This window comes from Opisthocomus hoazin, chromosome 2 (assembly GCF_030867145.1).
Source record: "Opisthocomus hoazin isolate bOpiHoa1 chromosome 2, bOpiHoa1.hap1, whole genome shotgun sequence".
Taxonomy (NCBI): domain Eukaryota; kingdom Metazoa; phylum Chordata; class Aves; order Opisthocomiformes; family Opisthocomidae; genus Opisthocomus; species Opisthocomus hoazin.
The window spans coordinates 52574624-52589628 of NC_134415.1; the positions used below are offsets into that span (position 1 = coordinate 52574624).

The window sequence follows — 15005 nt, forward strand, 5'->3', positions numbered from 1 at the left end:
ACAGATTGCATGTGCCTTATGTGTGTGTTCCTGAAGCCTGGGACATGACAACTTACTGGTTTTCAGGTCTCCAAACTTACAGGCATATTTCAGCCTAACTCAAATACACAAGACATTTACGCATAAGAAAAAGCTACACGAATACACTTCTGAAGTCCACAGTGACCTGCAGCTAGTGCCAGGGAAACGTTTTTAAAGTTGGCAGAAGGAGCTAAACCAGAAGGGAGGGCTGACTTACGTAGCACAGAAAACAAAACGTGTTGTGGCATCAGGTAGGTCACAAACATACATTTGCAAACTGCCAGGAACCGGTTGGCGTGGGCCATGCTCACTGAGACTGGAGGAGAGACAAAGGACAGCCCCGCACCCAGCTCACAAACGGGTACTGCAGAAATCGCACCACCCTGTCCAGTCTTTTCAGCCACTCAGGAAAAACAGAGGGAAAAGTCCTCTCGCAGCTGCTGTTTTACTCTGTGTTGCTACAGCCGGCAGGTGCTGGTCTCAGCCCTGCCATACCCAGCCCAGAGAAAGCAGCGCTCCTACAGCCAGAGCAGAACTACACCCCATCCCTACGGAGGATGCCAGTGCCAGGACATGCTGCACAGCTAAGGATTTTACGTATTAGGTGTCTTCAAGCATCGTCTGTTCTCCAGGACAACTTGCAGCTGCTTTTATTAGGAAAAAAAAAGTTATCTGTGACAAGGAACTGTCTGGGACACGGCTGGCCCCAGGCACAGAGGACACATAAGCAAGTTTCCAGTGGCAAATACAAGTGCACCTCGCCTGTTAGGAGCAAATGTTCCAGTAAATAAGGACTTCTATCATGGGGATTCTATAATATACTCTATCAGGCATCATTATTAACCTATTTATTTTAGGAGAGAGGCAGAGAAAGGCATTTAATAACATGTGAGCAGTAGTGGATTTATGCAAAAAACGCACCACGACTTCCATGTCTCACTCTGTGAACTTACTCTGTAAGGACTTAGGCAACAGCTATGAACAACCACGTCCAGATGCAACCAGCACATAACCTGCTGTCAGAGGTCGCTGGACTATCAGCACACCTGTAGAAGTGACAGTGGCCAGGACATCACCAAGGGAACAGTCGGGAAATTGTCTACGGGCATCACCAATTGTCTGAAATGACTTCCCTGAGGTAGCAGTGAAACTCACCTTCCTGGTACCAGGTGAGGCCATGCGGATGAAACGCAACTCGCACCCCACAGCGTGCATGAAGCTTGTGATGACACAGAGAGGGAACGGGGAGCAATCTACCTCTGAGAAAGCAAATACAGTTCCCACAGCCATAGCCAAAATAGTTCCCAATACCCTTTCCTTCTACTTTGGGCTCAAGATTAGAGCCTTGATCCAATCAGACTCCATTCACTTGAAGGAAGGACTGACACGTACCCTGTGGCTTTTGCCAGCACCTCCAGCCCCAGCGTGCAGGGGCACAGCACAGCCCCCTTGGCACAGAGGTGAGAGTGGTGCAAATACTGCTGTCCCAAGGAATTACTTCTATTTAGACAACTTGAGACACTTCGCCGTTAAATGTAGGGTTAACCCAGATTATTGAACTCCCCATCCATGACAGTAACAGAAAGGTCAGAAGTTCAGAACACAAACAACATCTGATGTTCCTAGACACCTCCCCTATTTATTCAGAGCCTTACTTAATTGCCATTCCATAATGGCTATTACTCATGTTAAATTTGCAATCAAAGTACAGTCACATCTGCAATTTCAGAGCAGTCTCTTTCATTATATTGCCAGACAATCTCGAAATGCTGAAAAGAGAAACACACCCTCAAAAAAACAGCCATTGCACTACCACAGTAAGTCTAAGTTTCCCTGGAAATAACCGTGGCAAGATACTAAACTAGATGCAGAATTATTACCCAAAATAAGCCATAGTTAGTTGACTAAAGATGAGATAGCCATGTTTTCATTTTCCTTCTTTTTTTCCTGAAACCAAGTCATAATCAGGTTTTCAAAAACTGGAAACGCCGCCTGGACAAAATGAACACTAAGAACTGGACTTCTGGGTTTTCTGGAAGGGGAAGACTGAACCCAATAGTATCAGTGTGGAGAAGCTGAAACCGAAGAGGAGCCGTTATTTGAGAAGAATGAAGGAGCAGTCCTGAATCTGAGAGACAAAATCGCATGAGCAAGTCCCTCAGGACTGTACCATTGTGCAGTTTCATTGCCTTCAATGGGGCTGCTTTGGTTTAGATTGTCTGAGAAGTGGGCTCTGCATACGGGCTGATTTTCTGAAGTTTTCCAAGCCATTAAATTAAATTTAGGTGTCTTTATTAAACCATGGGGGTTTTTCCCAAGAAAAATCTGGGCAGCCAGCATTTATTTTGTTCAGATAAACTCTTAAATCTCTTTGTAACAATGCATTGTTTTGTTTAATCTTTGCAGGCATAAGGCCACCCCTGGCTTGTGATTAGTGTGCTGTGGTAATACAGATAATTTTTGTACCTTGCCACCACGCTTTCTTCACTTCTCTTTGGTATGCAATTCTCTGGCTATTCTACCTGAAAACTCAGTTCTGATAAATAAGACAAGAAAACTTACAGGAAACCAATCCCAAAACAATCGTCAGAAACATATGCCTGGCCATTTTGACAATATCCAAGGCAGAGATGTTTGCACAGTCTCTGCAAAAGACAATAAATATGATTTCCATGCAATGCTATTTGGGACGCTACTTTTTCTGTTTGCTAACATAGGAAGTATTCAAAACCTGCAAATGAAAAATCACATTTATGACCTCCTGTCCCCCTCAACAACCTTAACACAGTTTTACTAAAAACAGTGCAGGATTGTGCATTCTAGCAATTACCTGTCAAACAGAAAACTGACCCTGTCCGGTGTAAGTTCGTCACGGATGCGTAACTGAGCCTGTGCTTTGAAGAGCTCCAGCTCATACTTTTATGAACAAACCAAACTTGATTGAACATGGAATTACCAGCATTTCCAGTTATCTCATGAAAAGGCCACTTGGTAATGCCAGATCTTTCACAAGACCTTTGAAAAGCCACGAATGTGGCCCCTAGACCACGCCACAGTGACTGTCTGCGTGTCTGCCTAACTGTACTGCTGCCCTCAAAAACTGAAAGGCCTTTTTCTTTAAGCTTCTTTCTAAGCAAAACACTGGGGCATTCAGCACAGCTATGAGACTGGTTAATATTAGTTTGGCTACAGTAGTCCTCTCTCAACAAAGGAGGCTCTCAGCCCAGGATACCCTCGTTCCAGCAGCAAGTGCACAAGGTCTTTTGTGTTAATGTGGGCTCTCCCAGCCACTGTGACCCTAGGCTCCACATCAAAAGTCACAAGCATGAGTGGTCACCATCCCTCTCTTGTCTTTTCTCCTCTGAAAGAAATGAAAGGATTCAGCTACACGTGTTTTCAAGAGTAGCAAGCAATTTTAGGCTCACATGCGCTCCTTAATTACATTCAGGCTACCACAGAGGACAGCAGGGCCAGAATTACTTTGGGTACTAACTATGTTCAGTGTGTGAATGTAACTGCATGTTCTAAGCTGAGTTAACAGTAAGGCCCTCCTCTCCAAAGCAGCCCTGCTCCCATCATGCATGTTATCCTCTGCTTCTGCATGCCAGGCCACCATATCATGTCACTTGGACAATGACACTGGGGAAAGGACCGTTACCTGCCAGCCCCAGATATAAATTTTCCAATGAAATTCCAGATTTGATTGCTTGTGGGAAGAGCAAAGTAGATTCTAAACCACCTTATTTGTTTTATTCTATCTCCTTCACCACAGCTTTTAAAGTTAATGGAACTAATTCCCAATACTTGGCTTAACAGTTTTCCCAAACCAGCCTATTCAATGAAGATAATTCATTTTCACTTTAGGAAAAAATACGTCATTGTCATGCCCTGCTACTTAATGCTTCTCAATTCAACTTAAACAGGAACAAAAAGACCTTCAGAGCCATTAGTAATCAAATCACAGAATGGTAGGGGTTGGAAGGGACCTCTGTGGGTCATCTAGTCCAACCCTCCTGCCGAAGCAGGGTCACCTACAGCAGGCTGCACAGGACCTTGTCCAAGCGGGTCTTGAATATCTCCAGAGAAGGAGACTCTACAACCTTCCTGGGCAGCCTGTTCCAGTGCTCCGTCACCCTCAGAGGAAAGAAGTTCTTCCTTATGATCAGACGGAACTTCCTATGCTTCAGTTTGTGCCCGTTGCCCCTTGTCCTGTCGCTGGGCACTACTGAAAAGAGTCTGGCCCCATCCTCCTGACACCCACCCTTGAGACATTTGTAAGCATATATTAGGTCCCCTCGCAGCCTTCTCTTCTTCAGGCTGAACAAGCCCAGCTCCCTCAGCCTTTCCTCGTAGGAGAGATGCTCCAGTCCCCTCATCATCCTTGTAGCCCTCTGCTGGACTATCTCCAGTAGCTCCTCATCTTTCTTGAACTGGGGAGCCCAGAATGAATTCTTACATGAAATTCAGACTCCAAGCAGAAGGGGTGCACCTACCAAACCCCATGTCCTGTGCTGGGCTATCACATAAGGGTAGTTTAGCACAGGGAATAGAAAAATCAGGATTTTGTGAATCACGTTGCAGATCTGTAATCTGACTTTCTCCACCATTTCTCCTCAGCTTAGGTATCACTTCATCCACTTTAATAGTCAAAGCATGCACCCAACAGAAAACAGAAAGACAAAAGAGACGAGGAAAAAGGAAGAAATCACAAAACAGATTTGAGAAAGAACTCGGGAATGAAAGCCTACCATTGTTCTGCCTTTTTATCACCACTTTCATCTCTGTCCATAGTCATTTTTTATTGCCCCACTTTCCACAGATGTTAACGGCAAAACCCACAATCAATTTGAATAGGGCTCTTGGATAGGAAAAATATTTTGCATAGGAGCCTGTACTCCTACGTGCTTACAACATGCCTATGAAACATTGGGATGGTCTGTGGCATTTAGCTGATTTGAGACATCCAATGCAGAAACACAGAAGGGCCAGTTCCTGTGCTAGCACAAACTGCTGCATTTCCAAATTCGCAGAGCTATGGGGATTTACACCAGTTAAGAACATCACACAAATCATTTTACTGTTCTAACCCTGGCAGACATCACCCCCATGGTATTCAAAATACCTTACTGTCCCATGTGGAAATATCTGCTTACAAGCTTTATGTACTTCATCATTTCAAAGTGACTAAAGGTGCACCAGAATTGTCCCTTTCTAAAGAAAATCAGACTCCAGAACCTAGAGATTCCTGTTTTAAAATTAAGTTTCTTACACACACAGTTAATCTAAACAGAAACTGGAGAGAACAGACTACAAAATACCCGAGGCAACAGCTCAGAGTTGTGAATTTTTACAGTTATTTCAGTGAGAAGCCAAATCCAATTTAAACGCTTACTTTTTCAACTGTATCCACACTGACTATGTAAGCAGAAATACCTTAACCTGTGCTCTTTTGACTTGCCTTCTGTATCTTCACAAGTATCAAAATCCGTAACCAGAAAAAGTAAATCTGGAAATTTTGAAGACATAAAAGAAATTTCAAAGCTTTTTGAAAGAGAAAGCAGGAATTTCGGACAAATTGTTGTCTTCAGTAGCTATGGGATTATCAAAATCTGGTTTATTTCTCTAACAATGAGAAATTTCTTAGTCCTCGTTTAATCTTGAGCCATGGTAACAGTTTATCAAGCAGTAAAAAAGGAGTTGCCACACTGTCCTGAATAACCCTTTAAAACAGGGAAAATACAATAGCATTAGACTTTATTTCTCAATGTTCATTCTGAAAGGAAGTCTTTCGTAAGAACTTTCTGTTAAGTTTTCCTCAAAATCTCCTATTAGTTTTGTGTTTTGGTTTTTTTTTCATATCAGGATTGGAGTGAACGGTTTGAATGCTTTTTTCAAGTTCCTAGGTGGTTTTGAAGTTTAGCCTTCACAGGCAAAACTATTCTGAGAACCTTCTGCAAAACCTTCTTCCATGGGTTTGCTATACATCACCTAAATAAAAATTTTAAAAGTGTAGAGGCAAAGTTAGACAGTTTATTTGTAATAAGTTTACCAGAGAAGATGCATGGTCACTAAAATATGGCTCTCACTCCTGACTGTACTCACCTCATCAGTCCCTGTCTGAAGGAAGGTTATGAAACACACATTCCCTGTCCCCTGCTGCAATATTTACAACTAGGAATAAATAACAGCACCTGTATGTCATTCCACAATTCCTACAATGTAATTGCAGGCTTTTACTTCTAGAAAGCACAGAGACGATACGGCAGCTCTAGGTAGCCTTGCCTCTCTCTGATTCTCTGCATCTGTTCTGTGCTAAAAGGGGATGTGCAAAGAGTTTCAATTTGACCGGTTGTTTTTGAGTAGACAAATACAAGTTCTAGCAAGCGATTTGCCACAAATGTCCATTTCAATGAAGAACCTAGACATATTAGTTACAACATTTACCCAGACATTTCCTCCAAGTTAAATCCCAAAATTATAGACTCAATTAGGTGGCAAGATCGCGTTTTTAAAAAAACACCTTTGAAATATGTATCTAGACAGAGAAAACTTTCACCAGTATTCAGCTACCAACTCTGTTTCAGATGGCTGAAGTGCCCTAAACACTGAGCCTAGCATTCAGATACGTTTGCAGGAATCTTTACACCGGAGAGAACAAGGACCAAGCTATCACAGAACTGCACGTTTAAAACACTTTGTTTGAGATCACTTAAAAACTCTTTGCAAATCTGCCAGGGCTTCCAACCTTTTAGCTTGTGCTCATGTGTTCACCAAAAGCAGACGACTGAAGTGTGCTGTGACACATGCAGGCTTTGGAATGGTTGTAGACAGCAGAAAAATCAGGCAAAATTTGCCACAGGAATATGAATATATTTGCAACTTCAGTGGATCTGAGAGGATGGGGAAAAAAAAAAAATCCATGTAAGCCAGACATATTTCATCTGGAATGAAATTCAGCCTTCCCCCATTTCACCTTTAACAGAAATTACCATAACAAGAAATGCCAGTGACCAATTTGGTAGACAAAGTAGGATGTCCTTCAGTTCACTAATCACCGCCTGTAGCTATGCAGGTCACTGCTCGCAAGAGACTGAAATCCTTTAAACAGTAAATCTTGCAACAAGGAAGACAACTGTTGAAACTGTCTTTTCAAACGGCACCCACATAACTTCAGAGGATCCTGGGTGTAGCAGCAGATCTCACTGGCCTAATGCAGGACAGTACTTCAGAAACTCCCACAAACTTGTCCATTTGCATTGAGAGCTCCCTGCTTATCCTAGGACATAGGCAGGTATTTGGGGATAAAACTTTCTTGAAGGAAAAGCCATGGGGAAGTCCTGCTTCAGAATAGAAAAACAGGGAAATTTTCCTGCTATTCTGCAGCCTGGATTGGAACCAATCTATGCATACAGATCCCCGTATTATCGAAGCTGATTATAATTGACCACTTAAAAAAATAAACTGTGTGTGTCTCTTTATGCCAAACTGAAATCCAGACCAAACCCACTCGGGTCATTGCAGATCAAAGGATTACATAGCCAAGGAGCTCCCGTGCTGAAGGGCGCGGTTATCTGAGCAAAGTTTGTTGCCCCAGACACCCAAGATAGCATTTTGTTTCCTTGTGCAGGTAGGTAGTGCTGGGTAGCCACGGTCAGTCTTTCATCCCCATGAAACAATTTAGAATTGATCTAAAACCAGCTTAAACGCCTCTGAGGAGAGAGAGCTCACCTTTCCTACAGGCTTATTCCAGTGGTCACTCCATTAGGGGTCAATTTTTTCAAACCATACTATTTCTAACATGGCTCAAAAGTAGTAATAAAATAAAAGCACTTCCACCCAGGAAACCTGCTCACCAAAACACATCAGGCTCCCATTAAAACTAACGGTTTCCAATCTGAAATGCAATATCAAAAAAATAAACAAAACCAAAACGTACCACAAAGCAGGGTACATCACAGAGCTCCTCTGAAAGCTGGTTTCCTCTGGGGACTTATCAGGAGCACAAATCTAGCTCACCCCCACCCCCCAGGATTTTACATTTGTAATTACCACTGGAAAATTCACACCTAGGGGACAGCCTTAGAGCCAAGACCCAACTTTCCAATCACACTGCGGGAGCTGATAAAGTCACCAAGCTACTAAATACCAGAGACGTTAATAAATACCACGCTGTCCTGTTAACCAGGCGGGAAGGAGACCATGGCCAGTCATGACAGATGCTCCTCTGGGCTGGTGGCAGCTTCCCTGTGGCACCCACACTCGCTGCCTTCGCTGTGGAACGTGATACAGCTGCAGGGATCTACTTCCAAATTCCTGACTCGCATTAACCTCTTCCTGTCAACTCCTATAACCGCGCCAAGCCAGTCCTCAGGATCCTGCCATGTTAATGCAGCACAGGTGACAGCCTTGGTTTACAGCTGTGACATATCTGGTTTGCTTTTCATTTAATTCCTCAACTGAGCAGGACAAATTTTCTGCACTGGCGTACCCTGCATAAGCTACACAGCAACACATTCTCCACAAACAAGTTTTGGGGTCCTGTCTTTACTTGCAGAGAGCTACTCCAGCCCTGCAACATGATCCCTTTCTACTGAACAAGTGGCCATGAGAACCATAACTCCACACCTAGGGTTTAAGATGATAGCAACCACTGATACTATCTCTCACTTATCATTCCAGGACTGGGTGAACTAACCATAATAAGAACTTACTGAAACTTAATAAAGGAAACAACTAGCTAAAGCATTTTTCTCCCCACATCTGCTCTGACATTCTTATGAACACAAGGACTGAGTATGCCAAACTTCTCAACTACCATGCACAAGATTTCAGGGTTTCTTTTGACACAAAGACAGCCTTGATTCACTCACAGCAGTGTCTTCTGACACATCCAACCCATCAAGGCAAATGGGAGCTGGGATCTCCTGCAAGGTGACTTCCCAGGTGCAGATGGAGCCACAGTCTGGTCCCTTCAGTGTAGTCCCACAACTTGGGACAGGCTTCATGCCCCAGTGGGACAGGGCTGGAAAATCTGATTTAAACACTTCGCAAGCATCATTAAGTTGAACAACAGAGTTCCCTTACAATCATCACTTCAAGACATTTAAAAGAGGTGGAATGTAGGAGCGCCTAGGTGATCACTTATATCTGAACCTGTTTTGTCCCTAGCATTTTGGGGCAGAATTAGGTTGTCTGCTGGCTCCTCTTTTCTTCTCATGTGAAGCTTCCAGCGCCCAACCTAACATATCCTCTACACCTTAGGAAAGGGATCACAGAGTTATCATCTACTTATTGCTGATTCATACTTCTGCTTTATGCAGGGCCTGAGTACTTGCCCTGTGTTATTTCAGTCAAAGCAATGTGCTCCTAAGTGCTTTTTTTGAGGAAATCTCCCAACCTTCACTAGATCTGCACAGCACCTGGCTATAATCCAGTGCAAAGCTGTGGATTCCCATGAAAACTCTGGGAACTGTGACAAATAAGGGGCAAATTCAGTATATGAAAAACATGAACAGAGGCTACGGTAACCCTGTATTGTGCTCATACTGGTACTGCTCTAGTGAGCTGTCCTACCAGCAGCAAGAGGGGCGAAATGCACCTTTAAAGGAAGAAAACACAATAACAAAGAGGCAGGAAAGCTTCAACAGTACTTTTAACCACAGATCGAAGAATGTTTGAAACTCATGTGCTCTTATTTGTTTGTACATCTCCACAGTGAAAAACTGGTGACAAATTTGTAATTTAAAATACTACAATATTCAGCTCATCCTTGCTGGGTCTGAGTGTGGATGCACTGAGCAATGCCCACTGCCACAGAACACCCAATGTTTTCGTCAGCGCTGTCTAGCAAGAGGACAAAAGCCACCTCAAAATTTTACAACTACAAATCAATGGATTTTAGATATTCTTAAACAAAGAGCCATTAATCCAGTGAAAGACCCCTTCTGTGTCACCAGAGTTAAGCCACTCCCTTCACAGCACACAATATTTTGTATGGTTATTTAGCATTTTATGGAGTATCCAGTGCATAATTTAAAACATTTCCTGTATCTAAGCTCCACCCTGAACAAGATCATTGGCGGCACTATTTTTCAAGCCTACCTTCTCTGCGGTGCGAGTAAAAAGCTATGGGATAGTCTACTGCAAAGTCCCTCCTTACACTTGCAGAAATATTCACTGCATTCTACCTCTTTTGTTCGAGGAAATTGCAGCACATTTAGGTGGAGCATTGCAATTTTCCCCCCTCCAAGCCAACACAGTGCATTCCACTGAAGAGAAAACTCACTTTCTGTGCTTTCAACACTGCAGTCTGCTTTCCTCCTTCAATGTGATGTAAACACGCAGATAATGGATTCCCGAAGCAGTGACCCTGAAAATGATAAAATCTGCCTTCTTTAGACTGCTAACTTAACCAGCAAAGAGACGTAGGGCAGTATTTTTTTTGCTGGTGCCACAAACGCACCTCGTTCTTTTTAAAGCAAGTACCACAGCCTAAGATCTGACAGATGTCCAAGATAAAGCCTCTAACATACTCCCTCGTGTGCAAGTTCGGAGCCTGGATTTTCCATGCCTTGCCTGAGGAATGTTTATGTTGCCAGTGTTTAAGATGCTGTCATTTTATCTTATTGTATCCAGCAGCCATTACTGTGAGCCAGTTTACAAGATAAACAAAGTACTATGAATGAAAGATTTTTTTTTCCCCTCCCTCCTGAAGCCAACAAATCGGAACATTCTTTGCACTAACCAGGCTCTTCCTCCCTCTCTGACAGGAACCGAAGGACCACACTTGTGGCACAGACCAAACTAAAACAAGAAACATGCACAGAGGGCTGAACTTCACTTTACTCGGGCTGCTCTGGGATTATTTACAGAGTTACATGGATGTAGAGAAGGAGGAGGTTTGGTTTTGGTTAAAGAATTCTTTTCTATTTTGAAACTGCAGTGCTCGAGTTCATTCATCCCTGAGGCATGCCTTACACAGAGAAACAGCAGAGCCTGTTCCACCCTGTCTGAGGCAGAGAGATGTTGGGCACAATGCTCCTCGACCGCACGGCCAATAATCTGGGTTTCCAGCACAGGTCACAGGCCTACACTTTAGTGAGCACACGACCATTCCCCATAATAAACACCTCTGTTCTCACACAGATAGAGAATTTAATGGGAAGACATAAGGGGACATTCTCCCTGTCTAAAAGTAGAGTAATTCAAAATGAAGACAATTGGTTATGTTAAAGTACATGAATGTTTTCTCAAGATCTTCTATGACATGAGCAAAAGAATTAGTTTGGAAATTATGCAACCGCTCTTCATTTGAAGAAGTTAAGCCGCTCGCCTCTACAGGAGGTACACAGGGCGTTAAGAAAGCGCTCTTGCGCTGCAAAGTGCACCCAAACAAGTCTAGGATTTTATGATTAATTTCCAGAGTTATGACTGTATTTTATTTAAGGATAAAATAAACAGAAAGATCGCTTCTTCACTCTCCCCCTTACTTTCTAAGCGATTTGCTCTGGGTTAGTCCTCATCTGTAATGCTGAGTGGCTCAGAAATTGGTCATGCATCTTAATGCTGTGCAAGACTGAGGACACCTTCAGAAAGATAAAAGCCACACAGTATCTCTTAAAAGAACACAAAGCCTTTTACTATAGCCCCACTTTTGGCCTCTCTCATTAACACCTTGATGCAATGAGAACAAGCCCAGACTAACACGTTTACGGGGATGATATCATAGCAACACCTACAAAAGAAAAAAACAGCACAGACTTACCTTGTAACTGCTTGAATCTTCCTTCTAACTGATTATAGTTATACTGCACCTGAGCTGCATATCCTGGAGACAACGGCCCGGGCATACCGGTTGATTTTTGTAATTCCATTTACAGGTAACACAGGAATACAATGAACGGCAGCATAAAGCAACCACAGGTTTCTCTACCATACATCCAAGCAAATCCCAGCTTCCTCAGTAGTTTGGCTTCAGTCCCTAGAGAAAATGCTCTCACTGAGCCCTCAGCAAGTAACAGCTTCAGTTCAAAATCCAGCAGCGCAGGATGGCGGTAAGTTGTCTGTAACAGATTCAAACTTTAAGCACCATGCGAGTTTTTTTGGTGGGTTTTTTCCCCGCTCCGCTACAGGCAACTCTCCAAGTACTCAAATCTGGTTTCTAATGCTGGCCTGGCTCTGGCGAAACGAAATCAAATAGAAGCAAGCTTGCGATTCAGCCCAAAGCAAAAGCAGCATGGAGCCACGCGCTGCCGTCCTTGCCAGCGCTTCCAGGAGCCGCGCACACCTCAGACCTTTCTGCTGGTTTGTAATATAACCAGCAGCCGCCCGGGTGCGGGCTGATGTCACTCGATTACCATACAGCACCGTGGAGGAAACGAAGGCTGTACCAAGGGCGAAGGGGCGGCGGAGCAGGGGAAGAGCAGGACGGCTCGTGCAACGCTGCAGCAAGTTCTTCCGCTGGGTGCAGCCCGCGTCGCGCCCGAGCCCCGGGCAGCAAGGTGGCAGCGGGTCCCCAGCCCTCCGCTCCCACAGACGGCAGTGGTACCTTCCTGAGCAAAGCTGGTGGAATTACAATCTTTTGTGAAGAGCCTCATGTAACGGAAAAGTCTCAGATTACTATCACATGAAAAGGAGGGCACTTCTCTTTATTCATGTGCACGACTGTTCACTTGAAAAAAGTAACACACACGAGCGGTCACTCCGTATTTAACAACAGGCAAGGAGCGGATGCAGAAAGATGTATGCTCCAGCACACTGGGAACAAACGAAAGCTTTGTGAAAAGGTTCTTTAAACAGCCAATTCCTGTTGCTTTGTTTTATGTTACTTCTCAATATTAAGGATTTTGATACCTCCTATGGACGTGGTTCCTCGCCCGTTTATCAGCATACTGGGTATTACTGCAAGATTAATGGCTGTCTTGGCTATGGACTGGAGGGGGAGGGCTGTGATGTAAATAAGGATGCCTTGCCTCTGATTAGCACCTTAATACCCTGCTGCAACATAAACGTGCACAACAGCAGCAGGGCTACATACTAGATAGACCGAGGATGTCCGTTTTCACTCAGGGGCATAAGCTTCTAGCCCTTGCTTATTCGTAAGTGAAATTAAAAGGTCAATTCCACATTCATAGTCTCGATACGTAGCATTTGCCTGCTCATTTTTAAAACTGCTGATAATGTTAACACAAATGTTTTCTCTTTTTTTTCTTGCATTTCCAAATTCCTTTCCAATGGAATCCATGTTCTCTTTTCCTCCCACTCCGTCCCCTCATTCAACATTCCAAAATGTTGCCTTTGTTTTGATGCTGTTGTTTCACAAGTTTTTAGTCAAATAGTAATTTATGTGAGGACAATTTCTGTGGGAGAAGCTCAGTCCACTCCCACTGACTCACTGCAGCCCTAGCTCCAGCTAGGCGTTAAGTGGAAAATTCAACCAGCCATTTACTAACACGCCAGGGAACAAATGGGCAAAAAGTCCAGCCATGAATACTGCTAATTTTAGGGAGAAGTGATGGAAGTCAACACTTCTGAAATGAAGCTGGGGTTTCCAAAAACACATGAGACTGTTGAAAAAGCCTGGCACATTGCTCCCAAGGTCATAAATACACTTAAAATATTTATGGCTTTTAACTATACCATTTTACTAAAAGCAAGAACATAGCTCTAGTCCTGAGTTGCTTATTATATTGATACAGAAGGGCTTTTACTACTATATTTCAGCAAACCCCTTTATATCAACATAGCTGTATTTACACAAAACTTTTGGTACTACAGCAGACCTCAAGTAAAGCCTAAAACATTTCTGAAAGTTGGCCTTCAATCTCTTCAGCACTACCTACACTTGTGCCACTAAAGACTATTCAGCTGCCCAAGCCAGATTTTACAGTGTCAGGGAATAAAGTGATTGTCCGCAGGGGCAGCTAAAACACCGCTGCACAAGGGACCAAGGTACTGCAGGCTTGTGCCTTGGGAGCATGTTTGCAAGGCGAAAAGGGATCTGAGGAAGCACCTGCACTTGTCCCTGCAGCAGGCAGGATGCTGCTCTCCAGACAACAATGCGCTGATGTGGCATAGCGAGTCCCCTGTTCCTGCTAAACCTTCCCCTGATAATCTCCGTACAGCCAGCTGTCCCTCCAGCACGCAGGGACCCACACGCTGCAGTTGTGGCCATGGGATTTTCAGGCTGGGTTAGGAGGGAAGAAGGGCAACACAAAAATACAAAAGGCTCCAAAATTTACAGCGACAGACCTCGGTAAACTGAGCCGTTAATATACAAACGCAAACTCCCCCGAAGCTCAAGGAGCACGTTTTACCCAGCACACAAGTACAGGCTTATTTCAGTCACAAATTTTTTGTCCTGCAGCTTTCTACCAATGGCAGGTTTTGCCTGCAATGCCTGACCTATGTTATAATTAAATGAAACCCTTCCCCTGGAGAGCAGGCAGGCAGCCAGGCCCTACCTGCAGGCATATCAGCTCATTACTGTCCCACCTTGAGCAAACAGGTGTTGCTATGCAAGCTCAGAAGGTAAAACTGAAGTCCAAGTGACTGACAGGAGAGCTAGAGCATTTTTAACACCATGAAGGCCATAAATCAGGGGCCAGGAACTTTTTTCCAGCTGAAAGCTTTCCCAACACCTTTGGCAGGTGACACACTAATGCACGTGGCCACTATTAAAAGTATTAAAAAGTAAAATGTTACAAAAGCAAAACATTAAAAACTAAAAATAATCATTTGGCTTTGACCCATATAAAACAGACGGGCCTTACCCCCCCGTCATAAAACATTAACACCACATACATAAATTTACACTTCAGTTTGTCCCTGTGGGACAACTGAATCTGGTAAGCTTAAAATTCCCAAGAAATACTGAACAGAAATTGGAGTCCGAGTTTCTTTGTCCATGTCCCCTCTCTGTCTCCTCCAATTCTGGCCTGCCCAGTAGCACTGAACGCTACCTTAAAAAGATAACGAACTGAAGC

General features: G+C 43.7%; 1 protein-coding gene across 4 annotated transcripts in view; it reads right to left on the bottom strand.

Moving 5' to 3' along the window:
• SPTBN1 (spectrin beta, non-erythrocytic 1) overlaps positions 1–15005 on the bottom strand; it is a 135545-nt gene that overhangs the window by 66850 nt on the left and 53690 nt on the right. The window contains exon 1 of one of the 4 annotated variants that reach the window (XM_075413628.1): positions 11786–12299. The exons of the other annotated variants lie outside the window; for them this stretch is intronic. Within the exon in view, the coding sequence (XP_075269743.1) occupies positions 11786–11894 (109 nt within the window). The 5' untranslated portion in view covers positions 11895–12299. Of the gene's footprint in view, positions 1–11785; positions 12300–15005 lie in introns of those variants that run through there. 4 annotated transcript variants of the gene reach the window in all.